This window comes from Gigantopelta aegis, chromosome 4, assembly GCF_016097555.1.
Source record: "Gigantopelta aegis isolate Gae_Host chromosome 4, Gae_host_genome, whole genome shotgun sequence".
Lineage (NCBI taxonomy): Eukaryota > Metazoa > Mollusca > Gastropoda > Neomphalida > Peltospiridae > Gigantopelta > Gigantopelta aegis.
This window is the reverse complement of record NC_054702.1, coordinates 48,279,645-48,303,684: the sequence shown is the minus strand read 5'-3', so window position 1 is coordinate 48,303,684 and position 24,040 is coordinate 48,279,645. Positions and strand designations below refer to the sequence as shown.

Genomic DNA, 24,040 nt, shown 5'->3' with positions numbered 1-24,040 from the left:
ATAAAAGTCTTGTGCATGTTTTTCTTCTCTACGTGTGTGAACGAAAGAGAAAATGAGAACACACACAGATATAGACAAAGAGAAAATGAGAACGCACACAGATATAGACAAAGAGAAAATGTAAAATAAAAAGAGACGGGCAGGAGAGAGGAAGGGACAGGTAGAGACTGAGGGAGCAAGAGAAATATATAGGAGGAAGGGGAGAGAGAGAGAGGTACAAAGAGAATGAGATAAAAGAGGATTGAGAGAGAGAAGGAGCCAGAGGGAGTCTTCATAGTTGTGTCTGTATATATTTACGCATTCTTTATCTGGACTGGACGAGATATAGCCCAGTGGAAAAGCGATCGCTTGATGCAGGGTCGGTTGGCGATCAATCCCCATCAGTGGGCCCATTGGACCATTTCTAACTCCAGCCAGTGTATCATGACTGGTATATCAAAGGCCATGGTATGTGCTATCCTGTCTATGGGATGGTGCATGTAAAAGACCCCTTGCTGCTAATCGAAAAGAGTAGCCCATGAAGTGGCAACAGTGGGTTTCCTCCCTTAATATCTGTGTGGTCCTAACCCATGTGTCCAACGCCATATAACCAAAAATAAAATGTGTCGAGTGTGTCATTAAATAAAACATTTCCATTTTGTTATTTGGATTTTTGGCAAAACAATTCATTCCTCTATATCTCTCTGTCTCTTTCTATACCACCCTCCCTCCATGTCTCTCTCTATCTCCCTTTCTTTTTCTTCATCCATCTCTCTCTCTCCTTCCCCATCTATGACTCTCTCTCTCTCCATGTCTGTGTCTCCCTCCATCTCTCTGTCTCTTTCATCCATATCTCTCTCTCCATCACTCAATGTATCTCTCCATCACTCAATCTCTCTCTCCATCACTCAATCTCTCTCTCCATGTCTCTATCTCCCTTTCGTTTTCTCCATCCATCTCTTTCTCACTCTCTTCATTCCCATCCACGACTCTTTCTCCCTCTCTCTCTCCATCCCTCTCTCCCCCTCCATATCGCTCTGTCTCCCCCCTCTCCCTATCTAGCTCTCTATCCCTCCCTCTTCTCTCTCCCTTTCTTTTTCTCTCTCCATCTCTCTCTCTCTCATTCATATATATATATATATATATATATATATATATATATATATATATATATATATGGAGGCACTGACATAATATAATCGTAGTGCCTGGTAACCCACATACAGATTATCACAAAATGCAGGTCTGATAACCTACAGGTTACTACATATGTATCTATATTTCCATTAATAATATTATAAGAGCCCTTGATGTATGGATACCCCCGACCCTGGTAACCTAAATGACCTCTATCGACTTCCATTTATTTTTTCAATCATTGTTGAAAAAGCATTAGAATGTTAAGAGTAGGTTGGAATAGGAAATAATGTAGAACAATTTTTTATTGCAATTTGACAGTTTTATTGCACATGATACACTTTGAAAAAATGCATTAGAATGTGGTTTTACAATAAACACAAATTTATTTTTTTGTACGCTATTATTAATGAATGTTGGAATGGAAAATTGTTCACCACCTCCAGTTAAAGACATACAGTGATTTTGAGATGATAAGAAAGTCGTTTTCTAGTGAAAAAGGCAGTTTATTGCAAAACGGCACTTTAGTGGAAATGCAGTACATGTATATCTGAAATTTTCAAAAGTCATTGATCAACAATTTTATGAAAAGATATGCCAAATTTGGTTTGGTGGTATTCAATTGAGCCCAGAGATCATGTTAAGAGTAGGTTGGAATCGGAAATAAAAAAAAATAAAAATGTACTCGCCAAATTCACCATTTATAAATTTTAAAAACAATTGGCAAATTTTATTTTAATTTGGTGAAATAATTTTATGTAATAACTGACATTTAAAAAAGAGAGAAAATAACTGGGTTTCTGCAATTTTTGAAGTTTAATGAATACTTTGGTGAAATGTTCTGCTCATCCAGAGCTAAACCTAGAAGCAGGAAGCAATCATAGATGTTAGTCTTTAACCAGTGAATGTACCTTGATTGATTCATGTATTTTAAAATTCTTTTTGTTTTGGATAATTGCAATGCATTAATTACATAAATGCAAATCAGTCTTCTGTTGCAATAATAATATTCCTCAAGTAATTACAAATTCACTACCATGGCAAATTTGATATATAGAGGATACTCCCTAAGTGTCTTGTGATATCATAATTTATCAGCACGAGTTGATAAAAGTATAAAATCTGAGTGCTGATAAAGTATCCATATCACAAGACACGATGGGGTATTCTTTTTATCATTCATTATCATTCCTTTCATTTGCGACAATTGTAAGAGCAATTCTTTGAAACCTAATCAAGATTAGGGGGCAGGACGTAGCCAAGTGGTAAAGCCTTCGCTTGATGCGCGGTCTGTCGAGGATCGATCCCCGTCGGTGGACCCATTGGACTATTTTTCGTTCCAGCCAGTGCTCCACAACTGGTGTAACAAAGGCCGTGGTATGTACTATTCTGTCTGTGGGATGGTGCATATAAAAGATCCCGTGCTGCTAATCGAAAAGAGTAGCCCATGAAGTGGCAACAGCGGGTTTCCTCTCTCAATATCTTAACCATATGCCTGATGCCATATAACCGTAAATAAAATGTGTTGAGTGCATCATTAAATAAAACTGAACCAATGTGTTCTAATTTTATGTTTGGTTCATTAGTGTAGTCCAACCTTTTTTCACTTTCAGCAATGGAGTTATTAAAAATTGTTAGGAACAGTGCCATAGAAATATAATTATGACGTACACTGATGCAGACAATTTGATTTTTTAATTACAATATGTACCATTTAGATAATTTGATGCACACAATTATAGATACCTTTTCAGTGTCGGATGGTTTGGTGAATGTGCAGCTAAACATGTAGGAATCCACTTATCTTGAATATCATTATGTACAGCGAACATGATTAGGATAGTTGGGATGGGGAAAAAAATCCACTGATACCGAGGAGGTGGTTCAATTAGAACTACAACCAAAGCATCTCAGGTGTGCACTACCTACTGAATTAGATCCCTCATATTTTTATTTTTTTTAAATAACTCGTTAAATGTAGGCCTACAATTAGTTCAGTTGATAGTGTTGGTTGGGGCATTGACATTCAAGTGGCATTTTTAATTCAACAATTATGCAACCAGTCTCCCTCCCTCAATACTTTGTAACACATCGTTTGATTACCACTACCAGTTACAAACGACTCTGACATACATGTCAAGTCAGCGTTGCGTTATTGATCTAGAACGGTCTCAATGTTGTTGATAAAAAAAATACACAAACTACGACAGGTCATTACAAAGAATTTTATTCTAAACGTGAGATGCCATAATAAAGATAATCTAAAAACAAACATAATTTTACACACCATCACAAATGTAAAAGAAGTTATCAAGTAGACCAGCGAGTGCCTGTTCCAAGAGTAAAAATAAGATACCAATAGCTCTGACTGGTCAATATGCTACAGAGTACCGATGTTCCAGTTACATGGTCTGTAACATTTGAAAGAAACGAAAATTAAATAGTCTGCTATGATCATTGATTACTGTTACTTTTATTTTGTACATATATATATATATAAATAACATATGTACATTCATTAACCTTTGGTTGAAATACAAATATTTAAATGAAGTTTTATTCTTTTTTTTTTTAAAGATAAAAAAAGAAAAATAATAGATGTAAAAAAATTTACTTTTTTGTAAACAGACCTAGGCCTATTCCTACATGCTTTTTATCATTTCTTTTTCTTTTTATTATTCAGTCTACTTTGAATTGTCTTCGTCTAAATTTCATTTCTTTTTTAAAGAAAGTAGAACGTTACACACTTACCATTTTCGGGGCCTCATGCAAGCTTTTAGTCAACAGTTGTGCACTAATCGAGACAATTTTACCGACTTCGCTGATTTCCGTAACGAGTTCATTTGTATAGGCTACAAAAGCCACTATTTAATTCAATTTCTTTTCTTTTTTCATAACTATATGAACCGTATAAATGAGTTAGCCTTATCAGGCATTGTGATCTATTACCTTACAAAAGTGGACTGTTTCTAATTAATAATAAATTAAATAGGCAAAGGAGTTTTGATCGGATTGGTATGTCTTCGAAGATGTCTATTAAATCTTTTTTTTCTGATTTATATAGAAAATATATAAGCACCAGTTATATATTAAAAGCTTGCATGGACGCTACTATACCGTTCACGCTACCATTGACGTCACATTTTTTTTTCTTTCTGGTCTTTCCCAAAGTAAACGGTGGCAATAAGGTAAATAGTGGCAATTAATATACATGTACACTATTATTTTTACGTGCGCTGTTTTGGTAAGTGTAACGTGTTATTTTTCGCACTCGCCAGATTGAAATTAAGTGCACTGTACGAGAGCGATCGAACTTGTGCACCGTAAAAGACAAAGACTGCAGTATTTAGATTTCTGAACTATACCACTGCTTCATACACAAAACAAGTTGAAAAGTTATTTTGATTTGTTTTGCAGCCAATGGTTGTTTATTTTGTAAAGGAAAATGGTGTATAGTACTTATTTCTGGACATTTTTACTTAACAAAAATCATCGGACCAGTACATTTGTTTCTTCAGTTCTAAGACAAAGACCTGATGTGACGCGTTAAGTACATGTACATGTACATTTGTATTGTGTGTAAATACCTGCTCACAAGAGGACTCATTCAGTGGTATGGAGCAAAATTGATGCACCAATTATATATAACAGCTGTTACATTTTTACCATTTTAGTAATTAACTTTGTGACTACTGGATTAATTTTTGAAAAACATATTGAGGGGGGTACAAATTTATAACTTTTACTAACATATTTTCACTTAAAATGTTTATAAATACATAATGTACAGTTTACATTTGAATTATAAGTATTATTTTCGTGGGTTTTTCACATTTTTATATTTTAGATCAGTTAACGTTAATTAAAATTAGGCAAAAAAAATTTAAAGTTGAGTTTACGTCCATTATTCCCAGTAAATCTGGGTTTTTTTTAAAAGAATATATTTTGGAAACTGATTTATATCCCAGTATTTTGCGATTTTTTATTTTTTGTTCTTAAAACGATCAAATTTATTATCAAATTAGCTGTTACAGTCGGCTATCAATCATCATACCAGTCCAAAACCCTTGCCTAATCAACCCTTTAAGATCTTTAAAATTCATAATTACTAGGAACAAAAATGTAGTTTTTTTAATCATCAAGAATGAGTTTGTTTTTCCATCTGTTGACGTGCATACTCCCAGATGAGAAGAGCTCCACTGACGTGAACATTCAGTGAGCGGATGATTCCTTGCTGAGGAATTTCAACACACACATCCAGTAGCTGAATCAAGTTGACAGGAATTCCTTCTTTCTCATTCCTGAAAAAAAAATCTAAAGTATTTTTGTGTTATGGATAATTACATTGTTGGTCAAACTACAGAGTTCCTATGGTCGCAATGTCAGCACTGCAACAGTTATAGGATATTAAACAAGCTACCATTCATATCATGTTTATACCCTGAGTGAAATAATTTTCAATTGTTACGAGCTATACCAAAATTGTAGCAAGTTTAATATCCTATTTATTACCCATAATAAATTTTAATTTATATCGCAAATCTTGTTTAGTCAACATTCAGGTAAGGTTGTAGTGCAACATTCGAAATGTCACGTCCTATGTGGGATGCCTGCCGAAAAATTGCAAAAACTAATAACTCACTTTTTACTTGTTTAAGAAATATGAGACATTCAGTGGTGTGTGATCAAGGACTGCTTGACTGCAGTAACAAGATTGTTGCTTGAATACTACTAAGTGATTTTAAGCCAGTTTTTGTGATGGTAAAGATTCCACTGACTTAACTGACAAGTTACCTACAGTTCAGTTTGTAATAATTCACTGACAAATAACCTCCGCAGAATCTAGTAACTTGAAAAATAATATGATCTCAATTTTTATCAAAAAGTGAAGTACTAGATTTTGCCATTTGATAGCAGAACATTTACGGCACAATTTACCTTGAACCTTGAAAACAATATTTGGCATCACTGGGCTCGAAATAGCGGTCTGTAACAAGTGAAAAGCAGTCCACTCTTTAGACCTAGCAGGCCACTATTTAGACCTAGCAGGCCACTCTTTAAACCTAGCAGGTGAAATGAAGTTCACCTGCTAAAGTCGGGCAGAAAATCTCAGTTTCATTTTTCAAGAGATGGATATATATATATACCTGTATGGTTACCTCATGTGGTATTAGCTTGTGATTCTGTTACACAATGTAATTCCATAATGCTCTAAAATACATTTAGAGGTCAAACTATTTCATTCCAAACACTCCCTTCAACCCATGCTGCCTTATTTCCAGCAGATATTTTTTCTTAGCAGGACATATTTCTTTTGATCTGCTATTTGATAGGATACGATATTAATGTACCTACACATGTACATGTATATCCAAAATGGGATCGGTGTAAATAATCAGAGCATCAGTCTCTCAGTCAAGTGCACTTCTTGAGCGAGTGGTACCGGTAGATCAAACTCTGGACTGAGTCGTTACAACCTAAGGCCTATTTAAAAAAGAAACGCCCTGGTACGAGAATGGGTAACGGCATCCTCCACCGGAATAGCCTTGGGACACACCTGCCGGACTGGATTCCTGACAAAAGTCAAGACTGCCTGACACATACACATCCACATGGTACACATCCACATGAGGAGAGTCGCCTATTATCAACCCCTGTGTAACAGGGATACCCATCACCACCTGACAATTACTAATTAGCTAATTCTGATGTGGATGGGGTAACATTCTCTGAACTAATCGAAAAACCAACCTCTACCTTAACCAGGGATGACGATGTCACCATCCCAGCATCGACAGTCTACCTCTACCCTGATCATGTAGAACACTAACCGAGGTAAGAATACAACCATTCAAAAAGGCAGCGGCCTCCTGCACACCAACCAACACCAATAGTGATACTCCCAAAGTTGGTCCAACCGAACACTCCAGAAACACAGTGACCATAGCTGAGGTAGCAGTGATAGTGGCAAAGATGGCAACAGAGGTGCTTCCACTAACGCCTGCCAAACCAAGTCTTCAACTCTGCAAACAACACTGGGGTCAGACACCAATGGCAGCGGTATGCCAACTGTATCACCCGAGATCGGGTGTAGAGGTATGCTGTGTTACTTGTATACCGAAACGCCTGTATATCTGTGTCATGGTATGTACCCGGTACGTTTTGTACTGTACCGATATATACTTCGGGACTTTCCATGAACGATGACTTTATGGAAATTTCCGAGCAATAAATTAAGTGTCGTGAAACAGATACATAATTTTGAGAAATTATTTATAAAGCAAAATAGTAAATGTCAAATGTTTGAAAAAATAACAGAATTTCCCAAAGTATCTTGAATATCCCAATCAAAATATTACCACTAACAAAAAAATGGTAGACAACACACGTGCCCATTTTGGATTTTAAAAAAAATGTGATGGTTCATTTGTAGAAAATGTAGCCATGTGTTATTCATGTAATGGCAATATAAAATGTGTGGGTGCTGGGACATCTAATCTGACCACACGTTTATGCACACACCACCCATTACTAGTGTTAAAATGTACACCCCAAACATCCGATTGTCACACTGTAAGTAGTGTTGCTTTTGTTGGACCTGTTTGTGCAGCATCAAAATCTACATACTTCCAAGTAACTCACTCAACCCACTATACGTGGTACATTTGGAAAGGCAATGTCACAAAATATAAACAAGGTAACAAAATATAAACAAGGTGACAAAGAGCCAGATTTATTGTGAAAGACCTAAATAAAGCCATACATAATTGTTGAAACCAAAGAATTTAAAGACCATCTATCAACTCTGGATCCACGATATCAGATTCCATCCAGGAAGACATTTTTTAAAATTAGTGTATCATCGCGGTATGGGTTTTGGCAAGAATGAATAAGCAGTGATCTTGCATAGTGTGAAAATAACGATGTTTTTCTTGTTATTATTGACAGAGACATAACCTAATGTATATATATCATTAAAATATAAACATTAAATTCAATATAGAGTGAGATTTTTAGTTTTAGTTTTGGTTTACTTATGTATACTGTTAAGATTCTAACCTTTGAAGAAGTTCAAGCTGAAGTGATGGAAAAACTGCAGTCAGCCCATCAGGTTAGCCCGAGTAGGTCTCTCAGTCAGAGATAATGAAAACATGGCATTTCTGTCTACCACTGGGTAGGCAAAGATCCCCACTCTAATACAACAATAATTCTGTTTGCTGTGATATATTGCAGGATATACAGTGGTATTTTTTTTAAACAATAGTATATCGAGGTATGTTTTTTTCCGTGGTACCTAACCTTAATCGGGTGGGAATACTGTTGCTGCAAAAACAGGGACAGTGGCCACTGTGCCATCACAGGAAATTCTCCTATGACTAGAAAGAACCCTTGTGCCCGCTGCCTCCATGACAGATATCCACCTACCAACCCAAGCGGAGCCTCCACTGTCCAAAATACTTTTTCTGTCTCCATAGAAGCAAAAAACATCAGTGAACTGGCAATGCCCTGGCTTTGGCAAGATGATGATGCCTTGTTGCACCTGCCGCTCTTCTTGGTACCCTTCGAGATTTAGTGGTCTTCACAGACAAATTCACCTCTACAAAAACAACAACTGCTGAAGTCGTGTCTCCCCCTCCCCTTCCCTGACACACTCTTCTCCCGTCTGGCATCCCACTTCATCTCGGCTTCCCTGGACAGCTTGTGAAATTTTGACCAGAAGACTTAAGTCCAGAAATCACAAACGCTGCACTATAAATCGTACAAGCATGATCTACAGATCTGATACCATAAATGAGTGTCAAACTTGGGAAGCCTGCTAGAGCATCCATCCTTGGCAAAAACTAAAATCCTCATATATTGCTGTTAACTAGAGAAACTAGAGTACAAAGTAAATTTAAGTAAAGAATGAAAAATAACGAAGCACTCAAATTACCTGACCACAATGGAGGAATTGAGAAATTGTGAACAAGACTGGTAATCTACCCATGTGCAAAGATATGTTTACATGTCTGGCCAGGGAGATCATTTCTGTGGTGGAGGAAATAGCTGAAGTTGAATAGCAAGTTGGTTGTGCTACCACAGTAGTTAAGTAAAACTATTAAGATTCAGGCACATCTCTCCCAGGCACAGTCTGACTCTGCAAGTGACTGGGTCAGGGACAGAAGGGGGTGAGGGGTCAGCTGAAAATGGATAGAATTTTCAATAGTAAATAGTGAAAACGTTAATAGAATTTAAAATAAATAAATTAAAAGTTAACAAGCCAAAAATCTAAAAATAAATAGGAAAAAGAAGACAGGATCAGACTATTTAATAAATAAAAAAAAGAGAGTAATTTTGACATACAATTTTGAACGAAGATCTAAACGTTTATAGTCTACTGATCTGTATGTCCATGTGTATGGCCTCATTAAGTTGCACAGCCGGTAGTGATAAGAAGACCCGTAGAATGACAGACAGTAGATATAGAAGGTGCAGTGCTGTATGGAAATACAGATCATGACAGAAAAAATAACAGCAGGACATATTTTACTTCCTATTTTGAACCCTGCATCATGTAATATCAAGTATCACGAAATTTGGTAATATTTGGTGCTTTATGATATTCTAGAGTTTACAGTATCCATACATACCCCAATAAAAGGAGTGACTTTGTAGGAAATCTGTATTTAGTTAGACACATGCTGTTAGCAGTCTGCTCAGCACCAATTAGTGTGTAACCTTCCTTTCTTTTATCATCCATGAACTCGATCAGTCTTTCTGGAGGAACCTGATAGAGCAAATAAAAATGATGCAAGAACCGATTATAAGAACTGAATTGCTATACAATGATTACATGTTCTGCTACAACTGAATATATCATTAAGGAAACACTGCAGTAAAAAACATTATATGTGCTGTCAAAATAAAACACCCTGCCATTATATACACCTGTACAAATGTTATGCACTACCCAGATCAATAGTGAATAAAAACATTTTGACACGAGCAGGCTGCCATTCTTTTTATTTTGACAGTGTTACCTGGTAGTATGTGCATGTGAAAAGCATGTTCATACAACCCACATATATGTTAAGTGAGATCTGCATTACCTGGTGGTATGCGCATGTGAAAAGAATGTTCATACCAACATATATGTTAAGTGAGATCTATGACACACACACAGAAACATGGGGTGATGTGCCAAAATGCAATTTTAATTTTATACCAGTACATACCAATGTAGGTGAGGTGATCTGAACCCTTCTTTTTGTAAGTGAACTCTATGGCAAGGCGAAGGTTGTGAGATGCCACAAACTGGCAGATTATTGGCATGCATAACACCTGCATGTCATGTAGTGAGATTGGCAAACAATTGAGCATTAAAGGTATAACCATACTGTCATCAGTCATCTTATTCAATCACAAAGTATTATGGCTTGGAGTGAGTATGCAATTCAAAACACTTCCTAATGAACACAAACCCTAATGAAAAGTTGTCAACACTAATAATAGTTATCATTCCAAAATTAAAAGCAATAACGTACATACATTTTAATAACAAATCTTGATTTTAAAAATGTTTTGGTGTATGAATTATTTTTACTTTTCATTTATTAACATTTAATAAGAGTTTAATTTTTTGTTTGCTCTTGACAAATTAGGGTACAATTAATTTGAATAATTTCTTTTCTTTTTCATATTTATTTATTTATCTAATACTTATTAGGTATTTGTTTGAGTTTTATTTTATTATTATTATTTATTTTTTTGGGTGACATTGAAGTAATTACGGTCTACATTTGCAGTTTAGAATTTTAGTTGTGAATACTGTAAAACATTGTTGTATGCATATATATTTTGCATTGTTTGTGCCCAACCTGTTACAAAATTTATACATATGCATTAATTTTATTACAGATTGGCACTGTAGATACATGTACCAACAGTTGTTAATGAAATATACATGCAAATGTGTGTATCCATAAAAAAAACCTGCACCACAATATTAATCCGCTTTACAGATTAAGATTGTGTTACATAATCCCATACTTATGCCTCAAAATATTGAGCAGAAATTTTGTTTATGGCTTTATCATGCCCTGTTATAGATCAAATTTAACGTTCAAGGAGATTTACTTATTTTTGAGAGTTATGTCCCTTTAACTTAGGAGAAGACACGGGAAATTGTTGGGGCCCAATAGGGGACATGTATTGCTTTAGCAGTACTCTGACAATCTGATACCTTGTAAACCCACCGGTCTATAGATACATGTATGTAGCCATTGTTTCATGGGGTTTTTTTGGTGTGAAGACATACTACATTTCATGACTCATGGAAAGATGTTTTTATCTCTTGATAACTCATTTAAACACATTTTGTAATATAAAAAATTTGATAAAATACTAAAATATAATTTTCTGGTACTTCATGGTTTTATTTCCTCATTTTACACAAGATAGTCTAGTCTTAGTGTCACTATAGGCTGTATACCTCCAAATGAAACAGATTACAATAGTAACATACTGGTCAAAGGTTAGAGCAACCAGAAAGTCGCATACAGATCAAAAGTGGCAAAAGAGAGAGAGAGAGCGAGAGAGAGATAGAGAGAGAGTGAGAGAGAGTGTGTGTGTGTGTGTGGATGCAGTCGATTTGTCCACTGGACAATTCGTCCATGGACAATTCGTCCACTGAGGAACTCGAGACAATTCGTCCACTACAAAAAATCAGTTCCGGACGATTCGTCCACTGGGTTTTTATTTTCCCAGTAGCATAGGACCAGGCAGGGAAAAGTCTTTGCCATTTGGAGACACTACACCAATGACGAAATTACTGCCAAAGAATTGATTCGTGCTGTTGCGAGATTATCCATTCATTAGTCGGCTGACTGTTGGATGTTTCTCTTCCAGTGATATTTGAAATGTTAAATATGTTGACTTTTGAATGACATTTGTTGTTTTGTTAAATTGTTTTTTAATGTACATTTAATTAAATTGGAATTGAAGACAACAAGTTTTTATTTTATTTCGAGGTGATTAGGCATATGGGGATAACATGTGATGAGGGAGGGTACAGTGGATAGAATTTACACCATTGAAGGAGAACATGACATTGGGGGGGGGGGGGGGGGTAAATAAAGTCTTCCAACGTGGAGGCTTGCATTACCTATTTACCACATTGTGACATGGTGAGATAATGTACGAGCGAGTGGACGAATCGTCCATGAACAAATCATCCGCATGATAATAAATACAAACAGTTAATAAAAACTGGATATTAATGTTGAATTCTAACTTTATTTTACTTTTTTGGTTATAGTATACCACAAAATAATGTTAAGAAACGATTACAATGTCAAAGAAATAACTATTAATATGTTTGAAAAAAATGCAGTCATCGAGTCCGAGGTGAGTGGACGAATTGTCCAGTGGACGAACCGTCTGAAAAGCTGTGTGTGTGTGTGTGTGTGCATCTTTCCAACACATAAGGGTCATGTTTGAGTTTACTTTCCCATTAATGTTGAGGCAGAATTAATGCACATCCACCTGAGAAGCTGTCTCATTGTACAACCTTACTAGTCATTTCTAGTTCAATACAGAATTGTCCACAAATATAAGAAAATACATTAAATGCAAAGAGGGACGACTATATAGTAGGTGTTTGAGGTACAAGAATGATCACGATTGAACAAATCAACAGCGAACCATGGGGTTATACACAAGAAGATACATCAACAATCACTTCAGTGTTGACTGGCTTATTCATGCTGTAGTTTGAGTAAGAGTAGTCCTAACCAATATTTTGTAATTAAATTGAATCTACCAGTAGTCAGGAAATATGAACTCTGGAGAAGAAATGCATTAGCAGTGAAATCCCTCTAAACTGGACGGAGTACGAACAATTGCTCACCGGACAATACCTCACTGGACAATTGCTCACTGGACAATTGCTCACCAATAAAGTGAGAAATAGGACAATTGCTCACCACAATTGCTGATTTTTTTTTATCAATAAAAATTTAATTTAGGTTATGGTATGTGTGTAAATGGTTGGGTGGGAGTGGGAATCTTTATTATCAGTGGGTATGGTAACCTCAGTTTATTAAACACCTTTAAATAAAATAACAAAATTAATTCTAAATCAGCTATATTTTAAACAAGTTCAGCACATCAGTTCAGCATAGAAATGTCAATTAAACACTTATAGGAACCTCAAAAACTTGTGTAATTAACACAACTTTGAAGTTGTGCCTTTAGAAAGTCTATGTTTTATTGCCTTCTAAAAATTCGGTTATTTTTTATTAATAAAATAATAAATAACATTTTATTAATTAAAAATACCTAAAGGTGAGCAATTGTCCTATTTCTCACTTTATTGGTGAGCAATTGTCCAGTGAGCAATTGTCCGTTGAGGTACTGTCCGGTGAGGTATTGTCCGGTGAGCAATTGTCCAGTGAGCAATTGTCCAGTGAGCAATTGTCCAGTGAGCAATTGTCCTATTTCTCACTTTATTGGTGAGCAATTGTCCGGTGAGCAATTGCCCTACATTCAAACCGGACACCCTTGAGACCAGAACAATTTAGTCCAGTAGCTTATGTCAGAATATACTTGAATTGTTCAAAATGTGAAAAAAGAATGCATGCTGGTACAGTTTTTAATTATCTTTCATTTAAAAGCAGAACATATGTGATCTGATCACAATTGTGGCTGCATCTTGTTTTTCAAAATGGTTGCAATTAAAAACAACAAATTGCCAATATTTTGGTTCCCAGAACACATAAATGCTTGATTTAAGTGGCTAATCCCATATTTTCACATCCAAGGAATTCAATACACATGATAACAATAATGTGTGTGTATGTGTGTGTGTGTGTGTATGTATGTATGTATGTGTGTGTGTGTGTATGTGTGTGTGTGTGTGTGTGTGTGTGTGTGTGTGTGTGTGTGTGTGTGTGTGTGTGTGTGTGTGTGTGTGTGTGTGTGTGTGTGTGTATGTATGTATACTACTCAAAAGAATTTAAGGGTCAAAAATTTATAACCAAATAAGTTTCAGAGTGTATTAGATTGATGATGTAAACTACGCCAAAAATTTAATTTATTGTTCCATATTTACAAAAAAAACCCAAATAAACGTCACTGTATACAAGAAAGTCACATGACATGCTGTCAAAGTTGAAGGTTGTCAAACATGGATTTTACACATTAGAACATTCGTTTAATAGTGTGTGAATCCACCCCTGGCGCGAATACACTCGACACATCGTTGCCTCATGCTGTTGATCAGACGTCTTAAGAACTCTTGGGGAATGGCCTGCCACTCTGCCATAAGAAGTTGACCCAGATCATGAAGGTTGGCCGGAGGGGCATGGTTATCCCGAACTCTCCTGCCTAATTCGTCCCAGGCGTGCTCTATTGGGGCCAAGTCAGGCGAATATGCTGACCAATCCATCCTGGCGATACCTTGTTGTCTGAGAAAGTCAGTTACCACCCTGGCGTGGTGGGGTCTGGCATTGTCATCCTGCAGAACTGCCCCGCCGCCAATCTGCTGAAGGCCTGGGAGAACCAACGGCCGGATAATCTCATTCAGATAGCAGATTCCATTCAGATTGCCATCCACCACATAGAGGGGGGTCCTGTGGTGGATAGAGATGCCGCCCCACACCATGACGCTGCCACCACCGAACCGGTGACGTTGTCTAACGTTAACGTCAGCGAAGCGCTCCCCAGGACGTCTGTAGACACGAACCCGACCGTTGTTGAACTGGAGACTAAACCTGGACTCATCAGTGAACATCACTCGACCCCACTGAACACGTTGCCACCGCAGATGAAGCGTGCACCAGTGACGTCTGGCCGTTCTGTGACGTGGTAGGAGTGGTGGTCGAACAGCCTGGTGATGGCAGCGTAGATTATTGGCTCTCAGACGATTGCGTATGGTTTGATCAGACATTCTAGTTCCAGTCGCAGTCCGCATATTGTCACGTAATCGGCGTGCAGTGGTTGTGCGTTGACGTAGAGCCATATTGGTGATGTAGCAGTCCTCTCTATTTGTAGTGCTTCGGGGTCTTCCCGAACGTGGACGATTTCAAACAGAATTCGTTGCTTGGTACCGTTGCCACAGTCGGCCAACGACACTCTGACTGACACCAAGTCTCAGAGCAACATTTCTTTGCGTATTGCCATCCTGAAGCCAAGCAATCTTCCTCGATCTTCAATAGTCAGTTGACGTCGTACCATTGTCGAATTTGGAGTGTGCACCGTACACGAACGCAAGCTCCAATTAAATGGAAATTCAGCATTGGGAACATGGAATACACATGCAAAGCGTGCAAATGAAGCGCTTTGTGAAAAATCAAGTTATGGGCACTTAGCAGACCTTTCGCTTTCGCCCTAATTTACGTGCAAATGTAAGCATGTTTTCGCCATTAGAACTAGTCGACAGTGTCAATGACAGTGGATTTTAATTTATTTATGGGTTGCTTAGACCCACTTTCATCAAAATGGAACAATACCATGCATGACATTATGGTCTAGCTAATATAATTGACATTCAGAAAATAATGTCGAAAATATCGTCTGACCCTTAAATTCTTTTGAGAAGTATGTATGTATTGATGTATGAATATCTATATATTGTATGTATGTCGAGGTCGACATACATAGATATTAACGCACCAGCACAGGGGATAATTAAATCCTTTCTGGCCTCACAAATTGCTGGAACTCGAACCTGTGGCACCGAATCGCCCGCAAATTGCAAGACTAACCACAATATGCTCTGAGCTATCGAAGCTTCGAACAATAATGTGTGTGTGTGTGTGTGTATGTATGTATGTATGTATGTGTGTGTGTATGTATGTATGTATGTATGTATGTATGTATGTATGTATGTATGTATGTATGTATGTATGTATGTATGTATATATATATATATATATACATGTGTGTGTATATATATATATATATATATACAGTCAAACCTGTCTTAAGCGGCCACACAAGGGAGTAGATAAAAGTGGCCGCTTAAGACAAGTGGCTGCTGATTACAGATTGCGACATATAGTCTTTAAAACATATGTTATTGTTTCTTGTTTCTAATTAATGGATCACAGTTTACTATAAATAAAGTTTTGATATGTTGCCTCCTTTAGGGAAAACTGTAACTGGAATGTATTAAATTAACCGTTCTCATCCAGTTTGTTTTCTCTTTCCATTTAATTATTTAATTTCTACTTCATGCGGTGTATTGTCATAGTAAGTGAATCTACAAATGTCAAGTGTAGCCTGCCCAGAGGCAATTAGATGCTTTCCATAGGCATACTTTCTGAGTTGATACACAATAGAGATGTCGGGACTGAATGGGTACTAGTATTCCTGAAGGTGTGAAGATCGGTTATTTGCTGCACCTAATGGCTGTTGTTGAATATCCCTTTTGTATAATAGTAAACATTTACTGTGGCCACTTAATACAGGTATTTTAGTGATTTGGGATCTGATTTAGGTGGCCGCTGGCCGCGTTAGACAGGTGACTGTTTATTACAGGTGCATTTACGTTATAAATGGTTTGGGAGAGAAAAAAGTGGCTGCTTAAGGCAGGTATATATATATACAGTGAAACCTCTCAAAACTGGACCCTCAGTAAACCGGAATTCCCTCAAAAATGGACGTTTTACAAAGTCCCTTTTTAAAAACCGGACATTTGTCTTGGTCCCATGGGTGTCCGGTTTAGAGGGGTTTCACTGTGTATATATATATATATATATATATACTACTCAAAAGAAGTTAAGGGTCAAAAATATTTGTGCAAATAAAAATAAGCTAATATGCTAAAATTGTGACGACTAATGACAAATTATTTATTTGATGTCTCAAGAACAGAAAACACAAAACAAAAAACCTTTGCTTGGAAACTAGTTTACTACCCAGATGGAGAAAGTCATGCACCCCCAAAAATGATGTTCACACATGTAGTAGAAGCGTCAGTAACTGGTGTAGCCACCATTAGCATTCACACATTCTTGACAACGTTGGCGCATGCTGTTAACCAGGCGTTGGAAATAATGTTGAGGAATCGCTTGCCATTCTGCAACTAATTGCTGAGCCAGTTGCTGGAGGTTGACGGCAGGGACGTGATGTGATCGAACTCGCCGCCCTAGTTCATCCCACGCCACTCAATGGGTGACAAGTCTGGTGAATATGCAGGCCAATCCATGTGCTGAACGTTCTGCTGCTGCAGGAAGTCGGTCACCACCCTGGCACGATGAGGTCTTGCGTTGTCATCCTGGAACCAAGCTCCTGGTCCAATCCGCTGCAGAAGTGGAATTACAAAAGGTTGAACAATCTCGTTTCCATTAATGATGTACAGAGGGGTTCTGTGATTCATGGATATGCCCGCCCACACCATTACACTTCCTCCTCCAAATGGTAGATGTTGAACAACGTTAACATCAGCAAATCTTTCTCCTTGACGACGGTAAACACGAGCCCGGCCATCACTGAACTGGAGCAAGTACCGTGACTCATCTGTGAATAATGTCTCTGCCCACTGCCCACGGTTCCACCGGATATGACGTCTGCACCAATCAAGGCAAGCCCTTCTGTGACGGGCAAGTAGCTGTGGTCGGACTACAGGAAGCCGACATCGCAAACCTTGGTCTGGTCAGATACATTGTTGCCTGTAGCAGCTCTGAGTTGATCACGAAGACACTGTGCGGTCACAAAATGCTGTCGCAATGCCGTTATCACCAGGAAACGGTCTTCTCGTGCTGTTGTTGATCGTGGTCTTCCAGAATGAGAGCGATTCTGAATAGAATTAGTCATCCTGAACCTCTGCCAGAGTCTACCGATAACATTTTGGCTTACATTTAGACGTGAAGCGACAGATCTTTGAGTGTGTCCATCTTGTAGCCAGCTAATGGCCCTTCCCCTGTCTTGCAAACTGAGTTGTCGTCGAACCGTCTTCAAATTTAAAGTGATGATGAAAGGAAAATGCTCATCCCTTTTATTGCTAAAATTGGCATGCATTGAATTACACTCATGCTAAGCACGTGCAAATGGTGCACGAGGTGTCACAGTGGGTGTATCGAGGCAGGTTGTCAGTTTAGTCTGACTATGTTTTTGCTTCAAATCCATGAAAAGGAAATCTGGGTTAACTTAAAAAGTTTCTAAAGATAAGGGCAATGATTGCATGCCCCTTAATAATGTGATGTCTTTAGTCCAAATGACAACACAAAGGTTAATATTCTAACCCTATCTGGCTTAAAAAAAACATACTTCCAAAATTGATCAAAAAGTTCCTTTGACCCTTAACTTCTTTTGAGTAGTATATATATATATATATTTGTACTTTAAAATCAAATATGAGAACCATTAGATAGAGCACATTGTGAAAACCCAAATTCATTGCACATTATCCCATGTATAGTCAGTCTGTAGGGTAACACATTCCTGCACAAGTACATAGATAAGTGCATGGAAGCAATGCTGTAAACGATTTGAAAGGTCTGCATGCCCTCTTGCAGACACATCTAATCAGATCCATACATGATTTGGCTGAAAATGCTGTCAAGAAAGGAATCAACTGATCATTATAGTTCTTGGTCTACTCTCAGTCAGACAAGTTTGTTAGCCATTATTTAACTGCCAGTAATTGGCTTGATATTCAGCCCTCTTAGTATGTTTGGTAAGGGCATCTTTTGTGCAAGGTAAACTATCTAGATGTCTCACTTTGGCAAAGAGTACCTTCTTTACCTGATTCATCTGGGAGTTTTCGTTTGTCCTGCCAAAAAGAAGTATGCTGAACCTTTGAAGCTGATACACGCTCTCATCTGTGATGCAAGCAGACATTTGGGACAGAGAAACACATTTCATGAAAAGCTGTCTAAGTGAAATGTGTTTCAGCTGACTATTGAACAACAATGCTTTGTCACACCCACTGACCAAATGGAACATTTAAAGTTATTTTGCCTTTTGTTCTCCTAGGCTGGCTGCAGTACTTCCTGCCATAGACAATCCATGATTCATCAAGAGCTACAGTATGAAAATTGGCAATTGTAGAGACCACAACATGAGTGTCGGCCGATCTGATCAGTACTGTTCTGTGCACAATGGAGAGCATGTAACAGTAGTCTTGTCAGCGTGGGCTATTTCTTGTTCCAGCCAGTGCACCATGACTGGTATATCAAAGGTCGTGGTATGTACTACCCTGTCTGTGGGATGGTGCATATAAGAGATCCCTTGCTGCTAATCGAAAAGAGTAGCCCATGAAGTGGTGACAGCGGGTTTCCTCTCTCAATATCTGTGTGGTCCTTAACCATATGTCTGAAGCCATATAACCGTAAATAAAATGTGTTGAGTGTGTTGTTAAATAAAAAAATTCTTTCTTTCTTTCTTTAGTTCTTCTATATCTAAAAGTGCAAGCAGTGATCCCTGGTTTTTATTTGCGAAAATGTGTTTCATGTCACTATTTCTGAATTTACAAGAAATGTGCATTCTGCCAAATAATTTTGTCGCATTTCATGGTTTTAAATTGAAGTGAACTCTTTGCTTTGAATTTGAATACCAATAGCAGGACAGTAGTATGAACTGTAGAATGAAAAGTTGGGTGCACTTCAAACTTCCAACATTTTGTCTTCATCCCTGCATTAAAAATGTGATGTGATCTGTACAATTGAATGGCAATTTGCAATTATAATGTGGAGTTTGTTTGATTACCTCTGTTATTGGGATCCAGTTCTGAGCTGTCACACTAAGCACCTGGAACATCTTATCATCAATGTAATGAAGATTACGTAGTACAAACTCAGACACTCCAAAGATTTCACTTGTCCGACAAAGACCTAAAAAAAACAGAGAAAAAAGGTAGCTAATGAAGAACAACAGTGTAATGTGTATAGCATTAATACCAATTGTGATATAAAAACTAATATCGTTAAGTTACTTTTAATATAACAATACCCAGAAGTGTATCCTAGGGTTACGGCATGGCCAAGCAGATGACAAGTCTATGTTCTCAGTATGAATAAAAGCCACTATCATTTTTGAAATGAGTTTGTTGAGCCAGAATATTACAAACAGCTATTCTCTATGTCTTGAGTCTTCCCTCAAAACAAACATGATGATGGAAAATAAGAGATATGTTTGCCACCAGGAGTGGTTAGATGATTTATTTTATGGAGAGAGTGCAAGGTAGAAAAACCTTAGCGCCCACAGCATTCCAAAACACACTAACATGTTTTAGCACCACGCTTGAGTACTGCGATTTGTGTTTTAGCACCAAACTTTTGCAAACTGCTAGAGTTATCTTTCTTTCTTCTGTCATGACCATTTTGGCGCGCAAGGAAAAAATTGTTGGCCCGCCCTCCCACCCTCTTATTTTGTGTTCTTTCAGACATTGTCAGATGAGCTTTAACAATAATTTTTGGTGTGAATATATTCACTATTTGTTCATTATGGCAGGTGCTGCTAGGACAGGCTCGGACATGTAGACTAATTGTGAACAACTGTGGCGTTCTGCAGAATGGCCGTCATACGAGTCACGAAAAAACAAGTCGACATAGTCAGCCGGAGAAATGACGTGGAGGCAAGGAATCTCGCTAAAAAAGAATCCAACCTGGTGGTGCAGGCTGTCAAAACGAGAAGCGTTCCAGCGTCAGTCAGTTCCAATGGCCACATACATCCCAGTAGAAAACTTCATTTCACTGACAAAAACAACGAAATGAAGGATCCCCAAGTCGAGCACACGAAAGCACGTGCAGTGTGCACAAGCGAAACAAACACGTCTTACCGCAACGAGCTCCAGACTGGGAATCTCTTGCTACTGGACACAAAAGTTAAAGTGAACAGAGCATATATCCTCATGTGAATAGACTACCAAATTGGACACAATTTGGAATTTAAAAATGAAAATTGTTTACATAAATTTCTGAATTACTAAGTAGCATAATACTAGCTTGGACAAAAATACATTATATAATATTAAACAAAAGCCTTTAAGTTAATAACTTTAATATTAAACTTTAATGCATAAATTGTCTGGTCACTGAAGGCAAAAAAGTGGTTGTACCTGAAAAAATATGGTATAGAAATGATTTTGGTATCATTAAAAGCACCGTGGTTTGTTTAAAATCATATCCAAAATTAAATCTGCTATGGGGAATGTTTGTCACAAGTGTTTTTAATTTAAGAAATTTTAGGAAATATAGACATTAATATTCTAAGTGATGTTATAATTTATAAAGCTGCAATTTAAAGATACATTTTCATGCTTTATACCCTTCATAGACAGCATGTTAAAAGTATTCTCCTCAGTTTGTATTCACCGAGATATTTTTTCATTCTCAATTGCAAAACTGAATTAGAATTAATTACAATCTATAGGAATGTATTTTAAAGCTAATAGCGATCCAGCCTGATCACTGCAATTACATATATGGTCTCCATGGTATTCATACCCAGAATGAAGATCACTTGCTGACCCAATTTGTAGAAACATTACAGGTAGATGGGGTTGACATCAGCTTACTTCTGCATTGCAGCATGGTTTCAGTTGTTTGTAGTAAATAAAATACTATACTCACTTGCCTTTCATACCATTTTTATGAAACTCATGAATAGTGTTGGTATCCGACTTGCTTTCGTTCATCAGATACCAAAATGGTTCACTCATTTCATAAAAATGGTATGACAAGCACAGAATAGAATAGATGTTTAACAACACCCCAGCACGAAAAATACATTGGCTATTGGGTGTCAAACTATGGCAAATGCAAACAGTAAGTGATGAACATCATCAAGATAAAAGTCAAGAGTTAAATAAAAACACAGTGTAAAGAACAGTGTAAAGAACAGTGTAAAGAACTGTGTAAAAATACAACTATCACTGATAGATAAAATAAAATTTAGAATAAAAGTCAGTACCATGTAAAAATTGTAATAAAAGTTCTGGATGAAATCGAAAGGATTCCATCACATTTCTCTGACCAAATATACCTTTTAGAGTTTCTTTCAAATATTTACACTCCACCAAAATGTGACGTTCTGTCAGAGTACATTGACAGTGCTCACACTGAGGTGGAGGATCCTTCTTCAAGATAAATGAATGGGTCAAGTAAAAGTATGACCGATGCGAGCACGACACAAGACTATTTCATCCTTCCTGCACTGCCTATAGGAGGATTGCCACTCTCCCAAGACTGGCTTGACAGCATGAAGCTTGTTCGCAACCGCAATATTCCAATCATTTTGCCAAGTCGAAAAGATAAATTGGTTAATACTATGTTTAAAATCAGTATAAGGCACACCAACCCTGACATGAGGACATCTATGTGTGGACAATCTAGATGTAATGTTGCATCATATAGACCATGTCTATAATGCCAATCTTAATTTGATAAGCAATTATTGATGTTTAACTAAGAACTGTGGAATAACATTTGTATAATTCCCATGTTCTGTTCCTTGATAACGAGTATCCATTACAATGACCATAACAAATTGTTTCAGCAACAATATAATTCATTCAACATCAACTTTGCTCACCATAACATTGCAGTTACAACTTTATGTATCCAGTAATGCCTATAATATCAACAGAAATAGAATGCTAACAAAAGGGTTGTTGCCCAAAATAGTATTCGAGTTTGAAAATACACCACAATGTTAGGTGGCTAAGCAATGTACACACACGGAAAACTTCACTTTGAACACCACAATACCCAGCCAGCGCAGTTTGGTTAAATATATGCATCAAATCAGCGCCATGATTTCAGAGAGTGCGGGCTTCTTTCCACATGGAATAGCTATTTGTGATGTATGGTAAATGCTTCATTTTCTCACTAGCCAGAGTCTGTATCATCTGCATGTGGCAACACATTCTGTAGCCGTTCTGGTGACTTATACATACCAGCATTTAAATCCTCAAGTTAACAAATTTAATTATTTAGGCAGAACTATTGTTTTTGTGACCGTTAATATCACAGCAGCTGTATCGCAGCCTGAATGGGCACAGGTAAGCAAATGAAATGCAATCTTTTAATTTTCTTTGCTGTTGCCTCATTGTTCATTGCAGATCTCTGAAATCGTGCAACTAATTAACTTTTCAACAAAAATGTCCTTTTGTAATACAAAGTGTTTCTTGTTAACAGCTCAGATACAACATAGTTTTTCAGAAGTGGTGTTTAGCTCTAAGAATCAGTTGTATACAGTGTTATGAGGAGGATGGAGGTGAATCAGTTGTATAGTGTTATGAGGAGGATGGAGGTGAATCAGTCGTATACAGTGTTATGAGGAGGATGGAGGTGAATCAGTTGTATAGTGTTATGAGGAGGATGGAGGTGAATCAGTCGTATACAGTGTTATGAGGAGGATGGAGGTGAATCAGTAATATAGTGTTATGAGGAGGATGGAGGTGAATCAGTCGTATACAGTGTTATGAGGAGGATGGAGGTGAATCAGTCGTATACAGTGTTATGAGGAGGATGGAGGTAAAGCAGTAATATAGTGTTATGAGGAGGATGGAGGTGAATCAGTCGTATACAGTGTTATGAGGAGGAATGAATGAATGAATGTTTATCGACACCCCAGCACGAAAAATACATCGGCTATTGGGTGTCAAACTATGGTAATGCAAATAAATAAAGTGATGATCAACATCAATATAAAAATTCAAGGTTTAAACAAAAACTGTGTAAAGAACTGTACAAAAATACAAATACAAATATCACAGAATTTTACAGACACCGAATTTTACTCTAAACTTCAATTTGTGCTGTATTGGCCATTCTCAAAGAGAATGTTACACCCCTGCACCACGGTGAGGTTACAGCACGCGCAGGGGTGTTATGAGGAGGATGGAGGTAAAGCAGTAATATAGTGTTATGAGGAGGATGGAGGTGAATCAGTCGTATACAGTGTTATGAGGAGGATGGAGGTGAATCAGTCGTATACA

At 37.4% G+C, this 24,040-nt stretch overlaps 1 protein-coding gene across 4 annotated transcripts in view; it reads right to left on the bottom strand.

Moving 5' to 3' along the window:
- Positions 1-3,325: 3,325 nt before the first annotated feature.
- Positions 3,326-24,040, bottom strand: part of LOC121370644 (probable methyltransferase TARBP1) — a 124,444-nt gene continuing 103,729 nt past the window's right edge. For all 4 annotated transcript variants that reach the window (XM_041496012.1, XM_041496011.1, XM_041496014.1 and 1 more), the window contains exons 25-27: positions 19,807-19,931; positions 9,747-9,883; positions 3,326-5,417 (exon numbers count right to left, since the gene is read on the bottom strand). In XM_041496012.1, the coding sequence (XP_041351946.1) occupies positions 5,255-5,417; positions 9,747-9,883; positions 19,807-19,931 (425 nt within the window). In that variant the 3' untranslated portion in view covers positions 3,326-5,254. The remainder of the gene's footprint in view (positions 5,418-9,746; positions 9,884-19,806; positions 19,932-24,040) is intronic.